Source organism: Eleutherodactylus coqui, chromosome 11 (genome assembly GCF_035609145.1).
Source record: "Eleutherodactylus coqui strain aEleCoq1 chromosome 11, aEleCoq1.hap1, whole genome shotgun sequence".
NCBI lineage: Eukaryota > Metazoa > Chordata > Amphibia > Anura > Eleutherodactylidae > Eleutherodactylus > Eleutherodactylus coqui.
Genome location: NC_089847.1, coordinates 121573636 through 121598939, shown reverse-complemented (window position 1 = coordinate 121598939; position 25304 = coordinate 121573636). Strand labels below are relative to the sequence as shown.

The following is a 25304-nucleotide window of genomic DNA, read 5'->3' as shown; positions in this document are numbered from 1 at the left end:
GGCGTCCGTCAGGGTTGTCCTCTGAGCCCCTTGCTTTACATGTTTGCCATTGATTCTTTCCTTAGGAGGATGGATGGTGGACCTATGGCGGGGGTCGGGATAGATCAGGCGGTACCGGAAGCCACCCTCAGGGTGGCAGCGTACGCTGATGATGTCACTGTCTTTGTGTTTTCGAGTGGGGAGGCAGAGTAGGGGATGGCAGAGGTGGATCGATACTCGGAAGCATTTGGGTCCGGCATCCGCTGGGATAAGTGTGAAAGTCTCTGGTTAGCAAGGGGAGATCCTACTTTTGGTCTCCCGGACACCCTTCCAGCACCCCAGGACTCGGCTAAAGTTCTCGACATCAAATTTGGCCGGGGAGATTATCCCCAGCAAAATTGGGTGGTCAGGCTTGATGGTGCCACTCAGAAGGTGGCCCAGTGGAAGGGTTGGTCTTTGACCCTTTGGCAAAGGGTTAATCTGATTAAAACATACCTGCTCCCTGTATTTATCTACCTGGGCAGTGTATGCATTTTGCCAGAGCCTCTCTGGACTTGGGTCTACAACTTGTTCTTCCTAATGTTGTGGGGGAATAGGTTGAACCTAATTAGGAGAGATGTTATGTACCGCATGAGGAGACTAGGGGGGTTATCTATGGTCAACCCCGTGGTGTTTCTCGTAAACACTTTTGTTAAGATCAACATAGGCAACCTCTGGCAGGAAAGGGCTCCTCCGTGGGTATTCTCCTGTAGGGGATAGCTTCAGCCATTCTTCCAGGAATGGGAGACAGGAGGGCGAGTAAGGGACCTTCGCACGCTGCACGGGCATCTTCTGGCTTATGCTACCTTGGCTCTGAAGGTGATCGCCGGTGGGGTCTGGGGATGTGGGAGATCAGGACTCTGTCGAGGAAGCTCCTTGACAAGAGGGTTCTGTTGACCCATTTCCAGAAGCCCCTGGCACTCAAGTCAGGACCTGGTGGTAGGGTTGCGTTTATTAAATTCTGACAGGATTCCCTTGAAGTTTTGGGACTTGACTTGGCGCTGTTTCCACGGGAGACTGTATGTAACTTGAAGAGCAGGCCACTGGTGGATAGGGTTTGTCCGCCCCTAGGAGTGCAGCAACGTGCTGGAAAGCATTGGGCATTTCCTGCTTCAGTGCCCCTTCAATACAGAGGTGTACAATTGGGTGGGAGCCTCCATTGGTTGGCCTAGGCTGGCATGCCTTTCCTACGCGGAATGGATTTATGGGGCATTCAGAGACCTTGGTGGCAGGGACCGGTGCACTTTACACTTAGTCAGCTTAGTGGTCAGGTTTCACGTTTGGAATGCACAGTGTTTCGTGTCCCCCCCGTGGATACGGTCTGTAGGAACATCCTGGGTGACCTGGTGAAGGTGTGCTCTCTGGATTATGAGAGGTTGGGCACGACTAAAGCCTCTCTCCTATGGAGAGGGTTTGTCTTTTGTTAGGGACAGATTCTTTTTCTATTGTTAGGGTCATTTTAGGGGCAGAATAGGGAGAGCTAGGGCCAGTTTTTTCTGAGGGCAAGCTTAAGGGAAGAAGTAGGGAAATGTTAGGGATAGAGTAATCCTAGGGATAGATTTCTTTATTTATCGGTGCCCGGCTTATCATATCCAGTCCTGGTAGAGGGCTCTGTGTGACACTAGTAGAGTTTTGTTTTCGATGAAGTAGTACGGCTGCAGGTAACTGAGCTTAGGCTTTCAGGTGGTATTGTGTGTTTTTGCTTAGTTCTTGTTGTGAGGTACTGTATTATAAGCTTGGTATAGGAGGTTATAGATAGGTTGGGGGAGGGGGGATTTATAACTCAGCCATAGCTTGACACGTCCCGGACAATGATCACTGGGCACAGACTTTTGGTGCGGGCGTGGCCCGCAGGCTGCGGTGAGCAGGGTGTGTGTATGTGGTGCAGCTTGGACATAGACATTGAGCATGGACTTAGGATGCAGGTGTGGCTCCCAGGCTGCACCTTAGGGGGTTGTTTGGGGTGTGTGGTGGTTTGTATATAAAAAAAATAAATAAAAATAATTAAAACAAAAACAAAACTGGTTTATTATTATTGTCAGGTAATTGCTATTGGAGTTTCATTTGTTTCTTGGGTCCTTGTTTCATTTCTGACTGGATCCTGTGGGTTGTGTTTATGGTTCTGTATATATTATTTCTGTCATGGGGTGTTATATTATGTGTATTGCTAAGTGTGAGTGAATGCAGTCTATCTGTAGTGTGCTGTGGAGATTAGTTTGGACCAGATGGACCCTTTTGTTTTCCCTGAATTAAGGCGGGTTTCAGTTTGGTTTTGTCATATGTTTATGTTTTCTGAGCGATATTTGTGCTCTTATGTTTTTTTAATTTTATAATTAAAAAAAAGATCTACAGGATGTAACTCAGGAGCAGTACAGGATAAGTAATGTATGTACACAGTGACTCCACCAGCAGAATAGTGAGTGCAGCTCTGGAGTATAATACAGGATGTAACTCAGGAGCAGTACAGGATAAGTAATGTATGTACACAGTGACTCCACCAGCAGAATAGTGAGTGCAGCTCTGGAGTATAATACAAGATGTAACTCAGGATCAGTACAGGATAAGTGATGTATGTACACAGTGACTACCAGCAGAATAGTGAGTGCAGCTCTGGAGTATAATACAGGATGTAACTCAGGATCAGTACAGGATAAGTGATGTATGTACACAGTGACTACCAGCAGAATAGTGAGTGCATCTCTGGAGGAAGGTTGTGTGTCTGAGAGCTCTGCTGGTTCCAGGGTGTGGTCTGCTTCTAGGGTGGAGACCTTGCTGAGAGCCCAGAAACAAGTGCACGTTTCTGGGCTACATTTGCCATGGAGTGCCGTGCTTCCCCCCTCCGGCTTCGGTCGGGAGGGGGGAGGAATGAACCCCAGGAGGGGAGAGGATCCAGTCGGGGTCCACGCAGCGTCACCCAGACTCCCCGGGAGGATGTGGATTATAGGAAAACCCGAAGCCAAACTAAAGCCAAGGTAAGTGCTGCAAAGGCACCTACAAGTGTCAGCTGGGGAGAGCGCAGCAAAGGTGAATCTGTTACTGCTATGGCATCTCGGATAGCTGCCAACATAAAGGACTATAAGGAGGTTGGTAGGCAGCTGCAGAAGTATCGCAGGGAACTGCAGACTGCCCTGAGCGATCTAGACAAAGCCCCACAGGGAAGAAAAAAGATCGCTGCAGCAGAAAAAGTTAAAGCCTGCAAGGAGGCTGTGGACTTCTACAAGGAGGAGAGATATAGAATACTCCAAGCCAGCGGCCCATTTAAAGAGAAGCTCCTAAATGATGAGCGATTTGCTGGAATGGTGCACGTGAGCAGCGACAGCAGCTCAGACGAGTCGGAGGATCCACAGGAGGGGATGGCGATATGCTCTGGGGAGCAGCCGTCCCTACAGCAGGGGGGAACTGCAGGGAGCAGCATTCCTGCTGAGCAGGTTAGCCTGCCCCCCACATCGGAGGAGTCCAGTGCTGAGGACGCGGACGACGACAGCGACAGCAGCAGCGGTGAGGGGGCCCTCATCATGCAGCAAATCATGCTGCAGGAGTCCCCAGAAAGAATGCACAATATGTACTTTGGTGACGACATGCCTGAAACATCGGCAAGCAAAAAGAAACAGAAAAAAAAGATGAAGACCACCGTGCAGGAGAGGTTTGTGTACGTCACCAAGCACTCCGGTCCGGCTGCAAAGTCAGATCGGGGTGCTAGCCCTGGTATACCCCTAGTCCCGGGCTCTGCAGTGGGTCCGGTGCAGGGGACTGGGGAAGAGAGGGTTAATGCGGCCCAAAACTCCATTTCTGCTTGTGCCAGTAGTGGGAATGGAGGCCATAAGGAGGCAGAGAAGGTCCGTGGGAAAGATGGAATGAGGGGTCGCGGCCAATCCGGAGGTGCTGGTGCTGATGGTTGCCCTCCAGTGGGAGGGGGGGGCAGTCTGGCATCAGGTTCCACCAGTGGCGGCTTGGCTGTCCCTCCTGTGTCCCTAAAACGCCTGTCAGGTGTAGAGGGGGCGCAGTGGGTGGTGGCCAAGTCTGCCGATCCTCCCACCCATCATGATGGTAACGTAATAGCAAATAAGCAGGTAAAAAGAACTGCAAGTCCCAGAATGGCCGGAAAAATGGGCGGAGCTAGAGCTGCAGAGACAGCTCCTACAGAGCATAATGCTGGACTTAAGGCTAACTCTTTCAGTGCTGGTCTCCAGCCTCATCCAGCTGGAAAGTGTAACATTAAGAAAAAAGGTGAAGCAGGTCCTGGTCCAACAAAAGGAAAATGTATGAATGATGTGAATGGGACAACCGTTAGTGCTACCGCTGCCCCTGCTCCCGCTTCCGCTCCCGCAGAGGCTTTGGGAGCTCAGGATGCCCCCAATCCCCCGGGAGGTATGACATGGGCTGTACAGGAGGGTGGGGCTTCAGGTAGTAGTCAGGGGATGGGCCAGGATCCAGTCACCCCTCCGGCGGCGACAACAGCTGGTAGAAGTTATGCCAGTGTCGCCGCTGGAGGGAGGGGGGATGCGTCCTCCTCGTCTTTGGGCTCTGGGGACGGCGTTTTGCAACAGCGCCTCCTGGAGGCCTTGAGGAGGGGGGAGAGCTCGATGAATGTAGGGGGCAGAGTTGTGGATTTGTCTCTCTGGGTGGAGAGACATGGTCTTGGTGCCTTCCGAGAACAAAGGGGGGAGACCGTCTGGTCCCTGCCGACAACCGGGCAGGACATTGGCCGTAGGAATGTGGCCCGTCCTCAGTGGAGAGGCAATGACGCATGCCCATCCAGGAGTAAGGTGGTGGAGCTTCTGCTGAAGATGGGTTTCAGGGCAAATGACATCTATGCCCTGATCCATCCTTATGGCACGTCTGAGTTCGACATCAGCTTTGCTCGCCCGGAGGGCCTGGAGCTCTTCTGGGGGAATTATGAGCTGATGAAGGACGAGCCCGGCTGGCGCGGTTTCGCTGCACAAGTGGTAACCCGCCAGACTGGAGTCAAGAGAGTGACCGTTTTGACTCGTAACGAATCCCTCTCTTGTTACGATATCATGACTTGGATAAGTCGGTACGGAGAGGTGGTGGATATGCCCAATAAGAACCGGGACGAGCACGGCATCTGGTCCGGAGCCTGGACGTTTATGGTAAAACTTAAGCGTTCAGGGAATTCGGTGGCCCACATACCATCCGCAGCCTTCCTTGGCAGGGATCGTATCTTGGCCTTCTACCAGGGGCAGCCGAAGCTCTGTCACAAGTGCGGCGACCCCACACATTTGAGTGCAGCCTGTAACGTCATCAAGTGCGCTCTGTGTGGCGAGGTAGGTCATCTTGCGGCATCTTGTACAGAGATTAGGTGTCACCTGTGTGGTGACCTCGGTCACCCATTCAGTCGCTGTCCGCGCTCTTTCGCCAATGCGGTCATGGCCCCAGCGGAGGAGAGCTGTGAGGTTGCTTCTGCAGGGGAGGGGACCAGCAGAGGCGAGGGAGCCCAGGAGCCAAGGAAGAACAAACATGCTGGGGCAGCCAAGCTAAGGCGCCAAGAGAAGCGCGGAAGGGGCAGGGAGCTGGTGGAAACCCAGGTGGCAGGTGGGTCAATGCTGGCCCCTGCTCCGGACGCAAATCATGTGGCTGAGGCTCCAGGGGACAGGGAGCTGGATGAGGAGGTCAGGAGGATCCAAAGGGAGGAGGCTGCCACTTATTCAGATTCTTCCCACTATGAAAGTGTGGGTGAGGGCAAGGATGAGTGGCAAAAGAAAAAGCGCAAGCAGGGCTCCAAGAAAATGAAAAAAAGGGAAGGGAAATCTTCCCCTGCAACGGGCCAGGTGCAGGAAGGCAATCCAAACTCTCCTCTTGTTGGGCTCTCCAACAGGTACCAAGCTCTCTCGTCCTCGGAGGAGGCAGAGGTGGCCAGGACAAGCGTGGGGCCTACAGGGGGTGCTGAGCCTTCCTCTTGTGGGGGTTTGGTGACCTCCAGGGGGAGGGCTGGCCCAGAGCCCAGTGGCAAGGAGGACGAGGTTGAGGAGCCCCTTGCCATGGACCTTTCAGTGTCCAAGAAACGTGGCAAGGGGTCATCCTCAGACCCTGATGAGAAGGGGGGTGGGAAGAAGAAAGCCATCTAACTCGATCACCAATGATGGCGGCACCCACTCCGTTGACGCTGGCATCCATTAATGTTGCCAGCATTAAATCTGATATGGCTAGATTTGCGGCCTTTGATTTTCTCGGCCGCGTTGAAGCCGACATTTTGTTTTTACAAGAGACCAGGCTGCCAAATTTGGCAGCTGTGCATAAGGCAAGGAGGGAATGGAGGTCTGGTCCATCTTACTGGTCTCTTGCGGCCGAGCCATATAGCGGAGTGGCGGTACTTTTTACTGCAGCGGTTGAATGCCGACGGGTTATCGAGTTAGAAATAGGGAGGTGCCTGATCCTGGATGTTCTCATGAAGGGACAAGAGCTTCGGCTAATCAACATCTACGGTCCCCAAACCAAGCGGGACCGCAAGGATCTCTTTATGAGGATCAAGCCGTACCTTTTTTCCAGTCGGCAGGTGATCTTTGGGGGTGACTTTAACGCAGTCACGAGGACCCGTGACAGGGGAGGCTCCCTAGGCAAGCTGACTTATGATAGCGTCGCGCTTAATAGCATAGCTAGCGAAGCTCGCCTGGTGGATGTCCACATCCGGCACACCCCAGGCCACGCGGGTTTCACCTATTATAGAGGCGAGTGCAGGTCTAGAATAGACAGGTTTTATTTGAAGGAGGAAGCCATCTCTTCACCAGTTTCTGTTGTTGAGGTGGAATTCTCCGACCACTGTCTGATTTTGTTTTCCCTGAATGTTGCAGAGACCCCCCGGATGGGTAGAGGCTTATGGAGGCTGAATTCATCACTCCTGGAGGAAGCAGAGATAAGACAGTCCTTTGAGGATTTTCTGCAGAGCCAGGTACCATTACTGGATCTTTGTAGCAGTAAGTCAGAGTGGTGGGAGATGCTCAAGATCAGGGCGGCGAGGTTCTTCCGCCAGCTCTCTAGCCTCAGGAGCCTGAGTAAGTACCGTCTTTATCAGGGCCTGAGGAGGAAACTCGAGCATCTCGTCTCGACTGGAGGTAGCCGCGAGGAGATCTCCAGAGTGAAGTCTTTGCTCAAAGGGTGCCAGTATAATAGGCACGCATCTTTGGTTTTTGAGAGGGACTTCGGGAAGTACCACTCACCTGACCCTTACAGAAACTGCAAGATGTCAGTGAATCGTAAAGTTGTCACTGGACTGATCGACGGTACGGGATCTCTGAACAGGTCCAGATCAGGGATTCTGGAAGTCATCAGATCCTTCTACTCGCACCTTTTGAGAAAGAGGGATCTAGATCGAGATGTGATGTCGGCTTTCCTGGCTGAAGCTGTTCCTGAGCCAGGGGATGACATCTCCCTTAATGTTTTGACAGAGGAGATCAACATAGAGGAAGTTAAACTGGCGATTGATGGGCTTGCGCTCAAAAAATCGCCAGGACCGGATGGCTTAACATCTGAGTACTATAAGACCTTTAAGGACCTCTTGAGTCCCCTCTTGACTGAGGTTTTCAATGAGTGTCTTTCCTCGGACACTCTCCCAAAGTCAATGAGGAGGTCGGCTTTGATCCTTCTGTCAAAGGGTAAAGACTCGAGCCGTATTGAGAACTGGCGTCCCATAGCGCTTCTCAATACGGACAGGAAGGTTCTGGCAAAAGTGCTGTTTAATCGGTTGGTCAAGTTTGCACCCCGGCTCCTCTCGGGCGCCCAGCATTGCTCTGTTCCAGGTCGTAGCACCTTTAGTGCTGTTCTAGGTGTCCGGGAAGCAGTGGAGCAGGGTAGGGCTGGTCACTGGGAGGGGTACCTGCTGTCCTTGGATCAGGCCAAAGCGTTTGATCGGGTTAATCACGAGTACCTCTGGTCTGTTCTTCTGAGATATGGCCTGCCAGTGGGGTTTGTCAATTGGCTCAAGACATTGTATGCGGGGGCTGAGACTTTCCCGCTAGTGAACGGTTGGGTCGGCCACCCATTTGAGGTTGGGTCTGGCGTCCGTCAGGGTTGTCCTCTGAGCCCCTTGCTGTACGTGTTTGCCATTGATCCTTTCCTTAGGATGATTGATGGTGGGCCTATGGCAGGGGTCGGGATGGATCGGGCGGTGCCGGAAGCCGCCCTCAGGGTGGCAGCGTACGCTGATGACGTCACCGTCTTTGTGTCCTCGAGGGGGGAGGCAGAGTACGTGATGGCAGAGGTGGATCGCTACTCGGAAGCATCTGGGTCCGGCATCAACTGGGATAAGTGCGAAAGTCTCTGGTTAGGGAGGGGAGATCCTACATTTAGTCTCCCGGACACCCTTCCAGTGCCCCAGGACTCGGCTAAAGTTCTTGGCATCAAATTTGGCCGGGGAGATTACCCCATGCAAAATTGGGTGGTCAGGCTCGATGGTGCCACTCAGAAGGTGGCCCAGTGGAAGGGTTGGTCTTTGACCCTTCGGGAAAGGGTTAACCTGATCAAAACATACCTGCTCCCTTTATTCATCTACCTGGGCAGCGTATGCATTTTGCCAGAGCCTCTCTGGACCCGGGTCTACAACCTGTTCTTCCTAATGTTGTGGGGGAACAGGTTGAACCTAATTAGGAGAGATGTCACATATCGCACGAGGAGACTAGGGGGGTTATCTATGGTCAACCCTGTGGTGTTTCTCGTAAACACATTTGTTAAGATCAATATAGGCAACCTCTGGCAAGAGAGGGCTCCTCCGTGGGTATTCTCCTGTTGGGGATGGCTTCGGCCTTTCTTCCAGGAATGGGAGACTGGAGGGCGAGTGAAGGATCTTCGCACGCCGCACGGGCATCTTCCGGCTTACGCTACCGTGGTTCTGAAGATGATACGTCGGTGGGGTCTGGGGATGTGGGAGATCAGAACTCTGTCGAGGAAACTCCTCGATAAGAGGGTTCTGTTGACCCATTTCCAGAAGCCCCTGGCGCTCAAGGACTGCCCAAGTCGGGACCTGGAGGGAGGGTTACGTTTATTGAATTCTGACAGGATCCCCTTGAAGTTTTGGGACTTGACTTGGCGCTGTTTCCACGGGAGACTGTATGTAAGGGGCAACTTGAAGAGCAGGCCTCTGGTGGATAGGGGTTGCCCCCGCCAGGAGTGCAGCAACGTACTGGAAAGCATGGAGCATTTCCTGCTTCAGTGTCCCTTTAATACAGAGGTGTACAAACGGGTGGGAGCCTCCATTGGTTGGCCCAGGTTGGCACGCCTCTCGTATGCGGAATGGGTCTATGGGGCATTCGGGGACCTTGGTGGCAGGGACCGGTGCACTTTATTCTTAGTCAGCCTAGTGGTCAGGTTTCACATTTGGAACGCACGGTGTCTAGTTTCGATGGAAGAGAAAATCCTCCCCGTGGATGAGGTGAATAGAAACATCCTGGGTGACCTGGTGAAGGTGCGCTCTCTGGATTATGAGAGGTTGGGCACGACTAAGGCCTCTCTCCTATGGAGAGGGTTTGTATTTCGTTAGGGACAGTTTTCTTATTGTTAGGGTCTTTGTAGGGACAGAATAGGGAGAGGTAGGGACAGTTTCTCTGAGGGTAAGTTTTAGGGAAGGAGTAGGGACATTGTAGGGACAGATTAACTATAGGGATAGTTTTTCTCTATCTGGTCGGTGCCCGGCTTATCATATCCAGTCCTTGTGGAGGGCTGAGTGTGCCACTAGTAGAGTTTTTGTTTTCGGTCAAAGATCAGGTATGTACGGCTGCAGGTAACTGAACCTTAGGCTTTCGGGTACTAATATGTAGTGTTGGTTTGTAGTTCTGTAGTATAAGATATGTTATATGTTATGTTATGTTTTGTTTTGTATATAGGGTTAGGGGTTCTAGATAGGTTGGGTGGGGGTTTATTGGGGGGAGGGGGGGGGGGGGATTTATGCCTCAGCCGTAGCTTGACACGTCCCGGACAATGAACACTGGGCACGGACTGTTGGTGCGGGCGTGGCCCTCAGGCTGCGGCGGGCAGGGTGTGTGTATGCGGTGCAGCTCGGCTCGTCCTGGACATAGACATTGAGCACGGACTTGGGATGCAGGCGTGGCTCCCAGGCTGCACCGTAGGAGGTTGTTTGGGGTGTGTGGTGGTTTGGTCTGGATATAGGGTTAGTTTAGGATTATGTAAGGTTTTATTTTTTAGGTGGTGGGCATTAAAAAAAAAAAAAAAAAAATTAAAAAATTTATAAAAAAAAAAAAAACTTGCAAAAAATATAAAAAAAAAAAAAAAAAAGGTATTGGGTTGTTCTTATTGTTACTACTTTTGTTATTTGCATTATTGTTATTATATAATTGCTTTGGTTATTAGTCGTTTTCTTTCTTCTTTTTTTGGGATTTCAGGCTGGATCCTGTGAGCTAGGGATGTTTTCTTACATGTGTGTATATTGTTATATGTAGTATGTAGTGTATATGTATTGGTGAGGATGAGTGAGTGTAGTTTTGGAGTGCAGGTTGGTGTAGTGTGCTGTGTGTATTGTTTGGACCAGATGGACCTTTTGCTTTTGTCACTTTTAAGGCAAAGTCCAGTTAACACAAGTGATGATTTGGTTTTGCTTTATGTTTGTCTTATGCCAAGTGAGCGATATTTATGTTCTGTTTATTGTTATGTTTTTCACTTTTATAATAAAAAGATCTACAGGATGTAACTCAGGGTCAGTACAGGATAAGTAATGTATGTACACAGTGACTCCACCAGCACAATAGTGAGTGCAGCTCTGGGGTATAATACAGGATGTAACTCAGGATCAGTACAGGATAAGTAATGTATGTACACAGTGACTCCACCAGCAGAATAGTGAGTGCAGCTCTGGAGTATAATACAGGATGTAACTCAGGATCCATATAGGATAAGTAATGTATGTAGACAGTGACTCCAGCAGCAGAATAGGGAGTGCAGCTCTGGAGTATAATACAGGATGTAACTCAGGATCAGTACAGGATAAGTAATGTATGTACACAGTGACTCCACCAGCAGAATAGTGAGTGCAGCTTCTGGAGTTGGGTGTGTGCTGGTTAAGCGCTGCAACTTCCAGGGTGTGGTCAGAGAAGGAGGTTTTGCTGAATTTGGATCCCAGAGAAGGTGCCCTTTTCTGGGCTTTGTTGGATATGGAGTCCCGCACCTCCTCCCCCTGGGGCCACTCGGAGGGAGGGAGGGAAGTGATGGCAGTGGCGGCATCAGAGTCTTCCGAAAAAACTTTGCCATGGGTGCCAGAAAAGGCAGCAGCCCGCAAGAAGACAGGAGCCGCTGGTGGAGGTAAGAAGAGACTGGGTCCGGGTCGTGGCTGCAGCAGCGTGGCACCGTTTGTCTGCACAGCAGCTTCCGATAGCCCCGGGAGCGAGATTGTTACCCGCAGCCAGACCCGCAGGAGAGCAGGTGAGCCGCAGATACCGGTAAGCACGGGAATGTGGAGTGAGAAAAAGGAGGAATCCGTGATTGAACTGGCCTCCAGGCTGGCTAAGAACATCACCGACTATAACTTTGCAGGGAAAATGTTGGTGGTACAAAAAGGGAAGCTCCGTGACGCCAAAATGTTAATGGAGCAAAAAGCTTCCAAAGACAAACAAGCAGAAGCCAGGAGGGCAATAAAAAAGTGCAAAGACTGCATTAAGGTGTGGGAAGCCGCGAGGGCCAAGATCCTGGAGGAGAGCGGGCCCTTTAAGGAAAAAATACTGAACGACGACCGATTTGCTAAGATGGCGGCAAGGTGCAGTGACCATGAGTCAAGTGATGGTGAAGCCTCAGATGAAGAGTTGTTTGAGGATGTGCAGGAGACCCTGGAGCAGCCTGTGTGCTCTCAAGAGCTAACACCAATTCCCAGAGGCACTACAAGTCCCAGAGACAAGCTGCCTGAAGAGATTGCGCTGCCATCTACCTCAGGGGAATCTGAGGTAGAGGGAAGAACGGGATAGCTACAGATCAAGATGACCCCACAGCCCGAAGCCTCCGTGCACATGGGGGGGGCTTCATGTTTGGCGACGAGTTGCCAGAGCAGGACATGGAGATAAAGAAAAAGAAACCAGAGAAGCTGAAGGAAAAGCTTGTGTTTGTTCCTGGGAGCTCTGGTCTGGCTGCAAAGTCGGATCAGAGTTCTGACCCCCAAAACCCCCCTGGCTCGGACTCTGTGCTGGGCCTGGAGCAGGGAGTTGGGGAGAAAAGGGTCGGGCTGGTCAGACCCCCTGTCCCTGTGTTAGTTTGTAACAGGAGCATGGAGGTCAGTAAGAAAGGCGCAGTAAAGGCCAGTACAGCTGGAGGTCGCGGTAACGGCAAGAAGGGTGGCAGCGGTGCCACTAATGCAGCAAGTGCTACCTGTGATGCGGAGGGGGCTGCGAACCTGAAATCTGGTGTCTCCCACAATCTGGGAGCAAGTCAGGCCGGATCCTGCGCCTCCAGTGATGCGGAGGCAAAAAAGAAAAAAGGAAAAAGTAAAAATACAAGCAAAAATCCAGAGGTGTTACCATCTACCTCTGGAGAGGCCAGGACCCATGGACCACATGATCCGAGAAAAAAAGTGGTAGATCTGGGTATGGATGTGCGAGAGCGTGTGGTGGATGTGAGGGACAACGCCGAGAGTACACGTTTCTCTGCAGTTTCTGGGCCTTCGGGCACCTCGGGTCCCCCTGGCAGCCAGGGATCTGGAGGCCCAGGGGATAAGGTGGTTAGGCCAGAGGGGTCACAGGTTCCAGTCGCCCCTCCAGTGGCGACAACAAGTGGCAGGAGTTATGCCAGTGTCGCAGCTGGAGGGGAGGGGTCCTCCTTGTCTCCAGGCACTAGGGAGGGCGTTTTGCAACAGCGTCTCCTGGAGGCTTTACGGAAGGGGGAGAGTACAATCACAGTTGGAGGAAGAGAGGTGGACCTATCTCTCTGGAAAGAGAGACATGGCTTGGGTGCCTTCCGAGAGCAAAGGGGGGAGACCGTATGGTCCCTACCGACACCCGGGCAGGACGCAGATCGTAGGAATGTGGTCTGTCTTCGTTGGAGAGGCAATGATACATGCCCCCCGAGGGCAAGGGTAGTGGAGCTTCTGCTGAAGATGGGCTTCAGGGCAGTTGACATCTTTGCCCTGATCCATCCTTACGGCACGTCTGAGTTTGATATCAGCTGCGTCCGCCCAAAGGGCCTGGAAATCTTCTGGTGGAATTACGAGCTAGTGAAAAACGAGCCCGGCTGGCGAGACTTTGCCATCCAGGTGGTGTCTCGCCAGAACGGTATCAAGAAGGTGACCGTTTTGACTCGTAACGAGTCACTTTCTTGCTTTGACATCATGACGTGGCTCAGTAGGTACGGAGAGGTGACGGAGATGCCAAAAAAGAACAGGGATGAGCACGGCATATGGTCTGGGGCCTGGACGTTCATGGTTAAGCTGAAGCGTTCAGGTAACTCAGTGGCACACATACCTTGCGCAGCCTTCCTCGGCAGGGATCGTACCTTGGACTTTTACCAGGGGCAGCCGAAGCTCTGCCACAGGTGCGGCGACCCCTCACACTTGAGCGCCGCTTGTAAGACCTTGAAGTGCGCTCTGTGTGGGGGTCTGGGTCATCTAGCCGCCTCCTGTGCGGAGATTAGGTGTAACCTGTGTGGTGACCTTGGTCACCCATTTAGTCGCTGTCCGCGCTCCTTTGCCAATGCGATCTCAGCACCTACGGATGGGGGTCATGATGTGGCCTCCGGGGGTGAGGGGACTAGCAGAGGTGGAGGAGCTCAGGAGCCAGGGAAGAACCGGCAAAAGACGCCTGCGGAGCAGAGGCGTCAGGAGAAACGCAGACGGAGCAGGGAGCAAACAGGAGCACCCACAGCAGGTGGGTCGATGGTGGCCCCGGTTCCAGAAGCAAATCTCGTGGCTGAGGCTTTGAGGGACAGCGAGTTAGATGAAGAGGACAGAAGGATCTAGAGGGAGGGGACCAACTCTGCAGATTCCTCCCACTGTGAAAGTGTGGATGTGGAAGGCAAGAGGTGGCTAGAGAAAAGGCATAAGCTAGGTGCCACGAGGAGGAAACGAAGAGGGGATTCAAGATCTTCTCCCACCCCGGGCCAAGTACTGGAAGGAAAAGCCTGCTCACCTCCAGTTGGACTCTCCAATAGGTTCCGAGCCCTCCGAGACATCTCTTCCTCCTCTTCTGAGGGGGAGGCGGAGGGCAAGGTTCCTAGGGCAAAGGAAGGGTCAACAGGGGGAGCTGAGTCTCCACCTCGTGAAGGCATAGTTCCTTCCGGGGTGGAGGCTACTCTGGAACCTGGAAACAAGGACGACGGGGTCAGGGGATCCCCTGCTATGGACACATCTGTGTCCAAAAAAAGAGGCAAGGGGCTTTCCTCTGACCCCGAGGAAGCGGTTGTGAGGAAGAAAGCCATCTAATTTAATCACTCATGATGGCGGCACCCACTCCGCTGACTCTGGCATCAATTAACGTTGCCAGCATTAAGTCGGATACGGCTAGATTTGCGGCTTTTGATTTTCTCGGCCGCGTTGAAGCCGACATTTTATTTTTGCAGGAGACCAGGCTGTCTGATTTGGCAGCCATACATAAGGCAAAAAGGGAGTGGAGGTCAGGCCCTTCTACTGGTCTCTTGCGGCCGTGCCATATAGCGGAGTTGCGGTCCTTTTTACCGCAGCAGTTCAATGCCGACGAGTTATTGAATTAGAAATGGGAAGGTGCCTGATCTTGGATGTCCTCATGAAGGGACAAGAATTAAGACTTGTCAACATCTATGGTCCCCAGTCAAAAAAGGACAGGAAGAGTCTCTTTATGAGGATCAAGGCCTACCTTTTTACCAGCCGCCAAGTTGTCTTTGGGGGTGACTTTAATGCAGTCACAAGAGCCCGCGATAGGAGAGGCTCTGGAGACAGGCGGTTGACTTTTGACAGCGTCACACTTAATAGCGTAGCTAGCGAGGCTCGCCTGGTGGATGTCCACATCCGGCACATCCCAGGCCACGAGGGATTCACCTTTTATAGAGGTCAGAGCAGGTCTAGAATAGACAGGTTTTATTTGAAGGAGGAAGCCATCTCTTCACCAGTGTCCGTTGTTGAGGTGGAATTCTCCGACCACTGTCTAATATTGTTTTCTCTGAATGTTGCAGAGACCCCCCGGATGGGCAGAGGTTTTTGGAGACTGAATTCATCACTTCTGGAGGAAGCAGAGATAAGACAGTCCTTTGAGGATTTTCTGCAGAGCCAGGTACCATTACTGGATCTCTGTAGCAGTAAGTCAGAGTGGTGGGAGATGTTCAAAAGGAGGGCAGCGAGGTTCTTCCGAGAGCTCTCCAACCTCAGATGCCTGGACAGGTACCGCCTGTACAACGGCCTGAGGAGGAAACTCGAACATCTCGTTTCGACTGGAGGTAGCCGCGAGGAGATCTCCAGAGTGAAATCTTTGCTCAAGAAGTGCCAGTACGATAGACACGCATCCTTGGTTTTTGAGAGGGGTTTCGGGAAGTACCGCTCGCCCGACCCTTACAGAAACTGTAAGATGTCAGTGAATAGTAAAGTGGTCACTGGACTGATCGATAGTACAGGATCCCTGAATCGATCCAGATCAGGGATTCTGGAGGTCGTCAGATCCTACTACTCGCAACTCTTGGGAAAGAGGGATCTAGATTCGGAAGTGATGTCGGCTTTCCTGGCTGAAACTCTCCCTGAGCCGGGGGTAGACACCTCTCTTGATGTTTTGATGGAGAGATCAGAATAGAGGAAGTTAAACTGGCGATTGATGGGCTCCGGCCCAAAAAGTTGCCAGGTCCGGATGGATTAACATCCGAGTATTATAAGACCTTCAAGGACCTCTTGAGTCCCCTCTTGACGGAGGTATTAAATGAGTGTCTTTCCTCGGGCACTCTGCCAAAGTCAATGAGGAGGTCGGCCTTGATCATTCTGTCAAAAGGTAAAGACTCGAGCCGTATTGAGAACTGGCGTCCCATAGCGCTTCTCAATACGGACAGGAAGGTTCTGGCAAAAGTGCTGTTTAATCGGCTGGTCAAGTTTGCACCCCGGCTCCTCTCGGGGGCCCAGCATTGCTCTGTTCCAGGCCGTAGCACCTTTAGCGCTGTTCTCGGTGTCCGGGAGGCAGTGGAGCAGGGTAGGGCTGGTCACTGGGAGGGGTACCTGCTGTCCTTGGATCAGGCCAAAGCGTTTGATCGGGTTAATCACGAGTACCTCTGGTCAGTCCTTCTGAGATACGGCCTGCCAGTGGGGTTTGTTGATTGGCTGCAAACATTGTATGCAGGGGCTGAGACTTTCCCGCTGGTGAACGGTTGGCCTGGTCGCCCTTTTGAGGTGGGGTCCGGCGTCCGTCAGGGCTGTCCTCTAAGTCCCCTGTTGTATGCGTTTGTGATAGATCCCTTCCTTAGGAGGGTTGATTGTGGACCTATAGCAGGGGTCAGGATGGACCGGGCGGTGCCGGAGGCTACCCTGAGGGCAGTGGCATACGCCGATGATGTCACGCTCTTCGTGTCCTCGAGAGAGGAGACGGAGTTTGTGGTGTCGGAGGTGGACCGCTACTCGGAAGCTTCCGGGTCTATGGTCAACTGGGATAAGTGTGAAAGTCTCTGGTTAGGAAGGGGGGATCCTACGTTTGATCTCCCGGACACCCTTCCGGTGCCCCAAACTTCAGCAAAAGTACTTGGCATCAAATTCGGCCAGGGGGATTACCCCATGCAAAATTGGGTGGACAGGCTGGATGGTGCAACTCACAAGGTAAACCAGTGGAAGGGTTGGTCTTTGACCCTTTGGGAAAGAATTAGCCTGCTCAAAACATACCTGCTCCCGTTATTCATCTACCTGGGCAGCGCATGCATTTTGCCAGAACCTCTCTGGACTCAGGTCTACAACCTGTTCTTCCTAATGTTGTGGGGGAACAGGTTGAACCTGATCAGGAGAGATGTTACATACCGCACGAGGAGACTAGGGGGGTTATCTATGGTCAACCCCGTGGTGTTTCTTGTAAACACTTTTTTTAAGATCAACATAGGCAACCTCTGGCAAGAGAGGGCTCCTCCGTGGGTCTACTCCTGCTGGGGATGGCTTCAGCCTTTCTTCCAGGGGTAAGGGGTAACTTGAAGAGCAGGCCTCTGATTGACAGGGGTTGCCCCCGTCAGGAGTGCAGCGACGTGCTGGAAAGCATGGAGCATTTCCTGCTTCAGTGCCCCTTTAATACAGAGGTATACCAACGGGTAGGGGTCTCCATAGGCTGGCCTCAGCTGGCACACCTCTCCTATGCGGAGTGGGCTTATGGAGCCTTCAGAGGCCTTGGTGGCAGGGACCGCTGCACTTTATTCCTAGTTAGCCTAGTGGTCAGGTTCCACGTCTGGAGTGCACGGTGTTTAATCTCGACGGAGATGAAAGTCCCCCCCGTGGATACGGTCTGTAGGAACATCCTGGGTGACCTGGTGAAGGTGCGTTCTGTGGAGTATGGGAGGCTGGGCACATCTAAAGCTTCTCTCCTATGGAGAGGGCTTGTATTTCATTAGGGACAGTTTTTTTCTTAATTTTCTAGGGGCAGAGTAGGGAGAGAGGAGGGACAGGATAGGGAGAGAGGAGGGATAGGGCAGGGACAGTTCTATGAAGGGTCAGACTGAGGGGCAGACTAAGGACAGTCTAGGGCAAATTAGGGAAAGAATAGGGAGAAAATGCAAGGGATAGTACATTAAGATATCTGTGCCCGGCTTATCACCTCCAATCCTGGTGGGGGGCTGTGAGTGCACCATAAAGCTTTTTGTTTTGATTTGGGCAAGATGGAGTGAAGTAGGGCTGCAGGTGAGCCGACCTTAGGCTTTCGGTTTATATTAATGTATATCGTGTATGTCATGTATAATGGTTAATGTATGTTAATATGTATATATTCACGTTCTGGGTGGTAATTAGGTTGGGTGGGGGGTTGGGGGGAGTGGTTTCACGCCTTGAGCCGTAGCCTGGCACGTCCCGAACATTGAACTCTGGGCACGGACTGGTGGAGCGGGCATGGCCCCCAGGCTGCGGCAGGCAGAGTGTTGTACAGTTTATATATATATAAACCCCCCCCCCCCTGGTGTGGCTTGGCACGTCCTGAACTTTAGAACTCTGAGCACGGACTGATGGAGCAGGCATGGCCCCCGAGCTGCACTGGGGACCCAAAAAAAAAATAAATTGAAAAACAATTTCTTTAGTTATTTTTGTATGCCGGTTGGCTTGGTCTTTATTTTCATATTTAGTTAATTATTGGTATATATATATATGTTATGTTTACGTTATTGCCTAATTTTGTTTATGATGGGGTTTCAGTGCGGTACGGCTGGACCTGGAGTTTTAGTTTTAGTTTTCTCTTCTGGATAGCTGGATGCTCTTCTTTTAGGTATATTGTGTTTTGTTTCGAGTGTGTGTGCGAGTGTACGGCAGGGGGGAGGGGAGTCCAGACATGGGTTTTCTTTTGTTTGCGGACCATAAACTCTGGGTGAAGGGCCTTATCTCTGTATACGGTTGTATTATTATTATTTACTATTGTTATGTTTCATACTTTTATAATAAAAGATCTACAGGATCAGTTCAGGATAAGTAATGTATGTACACAGTGACTCCACCAGCACAATAGTGAGTGCAGCTCTGGGGTATAATACAGGATGTAACTCAGGATCAGTACAGGATAAGTAATGTATGTACACAGTGACTCCACCAGCAGAATAGTGAGTGCAGCTCTGGAGTATAATACAGGATGTAATTCAGGATCAGTACAAGATAAGTAATGTATGTACACAGTGACTCCACCAGCAGAATAGTGAGTGCAGCTCTGGAGTATAATACAGGATGTAACTCAGGATCAGTACAGGATAAGTAATGTATGTACACAGTGACTCCCCACAGAATAGTGAGTGCAGCTCTGGAGTATAATACAGGATGTAACTCAGGATCAGTACAGGATAAGTAATGTATGTACACAGTGACTCCACCAGCAGAATAGTGAGTGCAGCTCTGGAGTATAATACAGGATGTAACTCAGGATCAGTACAGGATAAGCAATGTATGTACACAGTGACTCCACCAGCAGAATAGTGAGTGCAGCTCTGGAGTATAATATAGGTAGCAGTTCAGGATAAGTAAAGTATGCACTGTATATGTTACATACATTTATATACGTTTCTTACCTGCTGCACATTTCTGACAACAGCGGTATTTTGAAAGGTATTCATTCTCATGACTGATTTTGCTCCCAGCGGATCCTTTGTATAGTGACTGGCCCTTAAGGTTCTTTGTTTTCTCGTCTTTTTCTGGCATGACCTATAAAATCAGGAGTTAATACATAATATTCAAAACACAATGAAGCATGCAAGGGATATTGAGTAATGGCTCCTGCACACTGGCAAGAACGATATCAAACTGTGATTCACGGCCCGATATCACCCTCGTGATCCTTCTGAAAACCCCTGGATGTGAAATTTTCACATGGAAACAGCATGCCTGGCATCGCCAGGGTAGGTCATCAATAGTTGATTGATGGGGTCTTGCTGCTCGGGATCCTCACTGATCAGCCAATTGTTCGGCCTGCTGTCAGTACAGTGGGTTGGATGTCATTATATGTAGACAGGGGAGAAAGTGTAAGGGTCAGCTTCAATTCTGTTGAAATCAATGGGAGCGTTGCTCCCTATTACACTTCCAGCTCTTTATTGTATTCAGGATCGGAAGTCCAACCCTGACCGAAGGGGAGCAGTGGGCCCTATTTGATCAACTTTTGATGACCTATGCTGAGGTTAGGTCATCATCAGTAGTTAAAGTCTAGGAATACCCCTTTAGAGCTAATGCCCACAGACAGATTTGTGCCACGTTTCATGCGGCGGAATTCCATAGCTATTAGGTTCTATTGAACGTAACAGCTTTCTGCCTTGCAATGCTCATGCTGGAAAATTCTACTGTGGATTTCCACAGCGTGGAAGAAATCACGGTATATCCTATTTAACACGGAAATACGTGCAGACTGCTTCCATTGTAGTTAATGGAAGCCGTGCATCACGCGATACTTTCGCTGTGAGCACAGCGGAGGTATCTGATCGGCCTCCCCTGCACCAGACTCTACCCTCTCCAATCCATCCTGAATGCGGCAGCCAGGCTCATCTTCCTGTCCAGCCGGTACTCGGATGCCTCTGCCCTGTGCCAGTCACTGCACTGGCTGCCCGTTAAATACAGAATTCAATTTAAACTCACTACCTTCATCCACAAAGCCCTCCACAGTGCAGCGCCCCCCTATATCTCCTCCCTCATCTCAATCCATCACCCAGCCCGGGCTCTCCGCTCTGCTAACAAAACCCCTCTAATTCAAACTTCTCATTCCCACCCCCAAGACTTTTCCAGAGCAGCACCGGTCCTCTGGAACGCACTACCAAAGGCTACCCGGGCAATCCAGGACTCGCAGAACTTCAGGCGTGCTCTAAAAACGCACCTCTTCAGGGAGGCATACCGCATTCCCTAAACAAACCCCTCTGTACGCCGCCTGATAACATGCTCCCTGACCTACTGACTGCAATCCCTGCTAGCCATCATAAACCGCTCCTGCAGTCATACCGATTCTGCCATCACACGGCTAAATGTCTGACCATTGTCTATGTGTATAGAATCCCACACTCTCCACCTCGCCATACTGTGCACATCTCCAACCCTTTACCTTCTGTATCCCCCCATTACTTGTAGTATGTAAGCTCGTTGGAGCAGGACCCTCACCCCTATTGTTTCCATCAACTGATTACTACCCTGTTTCCCTGAAAATAAGACAGTGTCTTATATTAATTTTTGCTCCAAAAGATTTCACTTTTTTACATGTATAGCTGCCTGGACTCTATTTAAATTTCCTTTTCTTATTAACTGTAACTAGGGCTTAATTTTGGAGCAGGGCTTATATTTCAAGCATACTCAAAAAGCCTGAAAAATCATTCTGCATCCTCAAAAATCCTGACAAATCACGATAGGTCTTATTTTCGGGGTGGGTCTTATTTTCTGGGAAACAGGGTATGTAACCGCGGTTCTGTAATTTTTGTACTTTTGTCTTTTTGTATTCCCCCTGTCTATGTAAGCGCTGCAGAATATGTTGGCGCTATACAAATGAAGATCATTATTATCGCGAGAATACACATCACTGCGCATGCGTGCCAGCTCGCCAGATGGGATTCTCGCAGCAGATCCGGAGAGGTGAGTATAGGGTCTCTGTGAAGCGCCTGGTCTGATTCCGCTGTGGGATTCCGCAGTCAGAATACGACCTGGCCGTGGGCATGAGCCCTTAGGACTTAAAATGATGCCAGCAAATGTCCAATATAAAAGCATTGCAGTTTATTGTGCAATTGATCACAAGTTCAAGTCCATAAGCTTAAAGGGGTTGTCTCGCGAAACCAAGTGGGGGTATACACTTCCGTATGGCCATATTAATGCACTTTGTAATATACATCGTGCATTAAATATGAGCCATACAGAAGTTATTCCACTTACCTGCTCCGTTGCTAGCGTCCTCGTCTCCATGGTTCCGTCTAAATTCGCTGGCAGCTTGCTTTTTTAGACGCGCTTGCGCAGTCCGGTCTTCTCCTTTCAGCACGAGCCGCTTCAGTGTGCTCGCCGCTACAGCTCTTCTGCGCATGCGGGGGGGGGGGCTGTCGCTGTGCCGGGGGGGGCTGTCGCTGTGTCGAGGGGTCTGTCGCTGTGTCGGGGGCTGTCGCTGTGCCGGGGGGGGGCTGTCGCTGTGCCGGGGGGGGGGGGCTGTCGCTGTGTCGGGGGGTCTGTCGCTGTGCCGGGGGGGTCTGTCGCTGTGCCGGGGGGGTCTGTCGCTGTGCCGGGGGGGGGCTGTCGCTGTGCCGGGGGGGGGGTCTGTCGCTGTGCCGGGGGGGGCTGTCGCTGTGCCGGGGGGGGGGGGGGGGGCTGTGCCGGTTACCTGCTGCCTGGCGGTGGGTGACTGTGTGCCGTGGTCGGCCGCGTTCAATCCAGGGGTCCGGTCGGCAGGTGCGGGGCGTCTGGTTGTCAGGAAGACACAGCTGGTAGCGTCTCGGGAGCGCGCACGTCGGGCTACAGCAAGCGATGGGAAAAGAGCCGGCGGCCATCTTGGGAAAATTTTTATAAGTTGCTGAAACGCTGGAACTGTAAGTACAAACCAGCTAGAAAAGTCATTTACAGGGGGGCTTAGTAATGTATGCTTAATAAGGGGGACTGGGCAAAAAAAAAAAATTCACTGCTTCCTCGAGACAACCCCTTTAAGAACGGCTTTTTCTTTTAAGTATCTAAAAAAGATTATAAAGATGGGGAAAAAAACACCTTATCCGATTATATGCATTAAAATGCGTACGCAATTAAAATAACATAATTGGTATCAAAGTGTCCGTAAAAGTTTGATTTATTAAAATAACTTGGTATTTATCCCACGAGGTGCATGTAGTCAAAATGAAAAGTACGCAAAGCTAGAATTGTGCTTTTTTTTGCTCAACCCGTCTCCCAAAAAGAATGGAATAAAAATTAATCAAAAAGTCCTATGTGCCTATTGTATGATGCCAATAGAAACTACAGCTCGCCTTGCAAAAAAACAAGCCCTCTTGCAACCCCATGGGTATGTTTCTGAACACAGGACAAACAAGGGTATCCATTTTGGGTTGTATATCCTCATTTTCATGTGCATTATAGAAAAAAAAACTGGCTATAAAATGACGTATTTGCAAAAATGTGAAATTTTATTTTTTTCTCCTCTAAATTGCATTAATTTCTGGAAAAAAAAAACTGTGGGGTAAAAATACTCTTGACACCCCACAGTCAATACATGGGGTTATTTGTGGGGGGGGATCTATCATTCTGACACCTATGAGCCTTTGCAATCCTGGCTTGATGTAGGAAAACAACGTGTTCCGCAAAATGTTGATAATCAATCTTAAATTCGTACGTCTCCTAAATGGTTAATAAAAAATGCATTTTTCAAATGTGTGCCCAAAATAAAGTAAACAGATGGAAATATATATTTTAACAAAAATTTGTACAGTATGTTTGTACATGAGATATTGCAATTGAAAGTGTGAAAAAAATTGATAATTTTTTCAAAATTTTCCCCAATTTTGGCGCTTTTAACAAATATACATAAATTCTATTGCTATACGCATGAGCTAACTGGTAGTCCCACCATGAGGATATTTGCATAAAGGACAGTCAGGCTTTTCCCAATGTAGTACGGACATTACCTCTATTACAGTAGTACCCAAATTTTGCACTTCTATATCCTGGGTTTTGATATCTCCCCACGATCGCTCCCTAGTAGAACGGTGGATAAACTTTCAATAGCCAATGGTTCTTGCTTTCTGAATTTATAGTTTTGGCTACATGAGTACAATACATGTAGCAGCCTTAGCAAAAACCCGTAACTGTAGCTATTGACAATCAAAGACGTCATATAGGTTTAACACATAAACCAAAGAGAACAAGCTTAATGTCCCTGAAGCGTCTGCATAGTGACATCTAATATCACATGCGTATCTGGCTTCAGAAAATCCACTGTACACTAATGCCCTATGTGGCGTTCATATTTAAAGGAGCATATAGTGCAACAATAAGAACATTACCTGTTAGGATATCTATAGGTGACTACTGTACTTAACAGAGAAATAGGTGGGAGCTATATCTCCAATAGGAGCCACATATCCAGAGTCTTGTTATCCAGACCACCACTACTCACTCTGTTAAGGACCCGCTCTACGTTAGTACGGTATCTATAGGATACCAATCTGGGTATCAGTTGTCCAGATTTTGTGTAAGTTTGTTGTCTATGTTTAGTTAGCGGTCCCTATTAATTTTAATATTCTCAATAAGTTATATTTTATATTATCTAGTTTAGAAGGTTCTCAGCAGTGACTAGTTCATCCAGGAGAACCGATCTGTCTCTGTGACTTACATAAATTCTATCGGTCTATTTTTACCACCTGAAGTACAATATGTGGCGAAAAAACACTGTCAGAATCACTTGGATATGCAAAACCTTTACGGAGTTATTCTATGTTAAAGTGACACGCCAGATTTCCAAAATTTGGCTTGGTCACTAAGGCGCAAACAGGGTTGGTCACTTATGGGCTTAAGCCTTGGTCACTTAAGCGCCTTAAGAGAATTGAAAAGAACAACTGTGAATCTAATGAGTCAGTAAACTGCATTGGACTGGATTTCGGGACTTCAGCTTGGATGACATTCACCATTTATTACTTGAAAAGGAGAAAAGCTGTTGCCGTTGTGACAAACAAAAAGATCGTGAGACCCCCAAATACATCAATTGTAGGGTCATCTCCATCCGCATCAGAGGAAAACCTCTGAAAGCAACCATCATCCAAGTCTATGCACAAACAGGAGATGCTTCAGAGCAGGACATTGGGGACTTCTATGCCCAAGTCGAGTGCAACAAAAGCCCAAGAAAGGACATTATCTACATCATGGGTGATATCAACGACAAAGTCTGAGGAGGAGAGGATGCAGAAGTGGTTGGCAAACTTGGCTTAGAGGAGAAGAAAAATGCTGGGGATCGCCTTGTGCAGTTCTGCCAGCCAAACAACATTTGAATCACTTGCACTTTTACTCAGCTGAAACGATGCCTCTACACTTGTAAGTCCCCAAATGGGCAGCATTGAAACAAAATCATCGTCTATATCCTCTGCCAGCAGAAATGGAAAGGTTCAGTCTTCTTTGCAAAAACACTATCAGGTGCAGACTATGGGCCCAATCACCAATGCCTTATAGCTAAAGTCAGGGTCAGACTATGCAAGCTCAAGCGTCCTGCCATATAGAGAAAATTTGATGCGAGTTGAAGGCAGCAGAATGGGTTAATGCAGCTGCCAGGGACTGTAGGACAGGTTTTAGAATAGATTAGGGGGGGGGGGGGCAACGGCCCATAGTTGGAAGAGGTGGAGCTAGTGCAGGAAAAGGTGAGGCTAGCCAGAAAGAAAGAGAAGAAGTAAGAAGAGGAAGGCAGCGGTGGAGCAGGATCAAGTGGAAGACAGAAGAAGGGAAAGTGAGAGGGAAGAGCGATGGTGGACTTACAGGAGAAGATCCAGGAAATCATAGAATCATAGAATGGTAGAGTTGGAAGGGACCTCCAGGGTCATCGGGTCCAACTCCCGGCTCAATGCAGGATCACTAAGTCATCTCAGACAGATATCTGTCCAGCCTTTGTTGGAACACTTCCATTGAAGGAGAACTCACCATCTCCTATGGTAATCTGTTCCACTCATTGATCACCCTCACAATCAGAATGTTTTTCCTAATATCTAATCTGTGTCTCCTCCCTTTTAGTTTCATCCCATTGCTTCTAGTCTTTCTTTGTGCA

General features: G+C 49.9%; 1 protein-coding gene across 2 annotated transcripts in view; it reads right to left on the bottom strand.

Moving 5' to 3' along the window:
• The window catches only part of LOC136582414 (tumor necrosis factor receptor superfamily member 10B-like), a 57586-nt gene that overhangs the window by 21929 nt on the left and 10353 nt on the right, over window positions 1-25304 (bottom strand). Inside the window, exons 1-2 of one of the 2 annotated variants that reach the window (XM_066583450.1) lie at window positions 19348-19427; window positions 19135-19267 (exon numbers count right to left, since the gene is read on the bottom strand). In XM_066583450.1, the coding sequence (XP_066439547.1) occupies window positions 19135-19264 (130 nt within the window). In that variant the 5' untranslated portion in view covers window positions 19265-19267; window positions 19348-19427. Of the gene's footprint in view, window positions 1-19134; window positions 19268-19347; window positions 19428-25304 lie in introns of those variants that run through there. The other variant, XM_066583449.1, reaches the window with a different exon arrangement.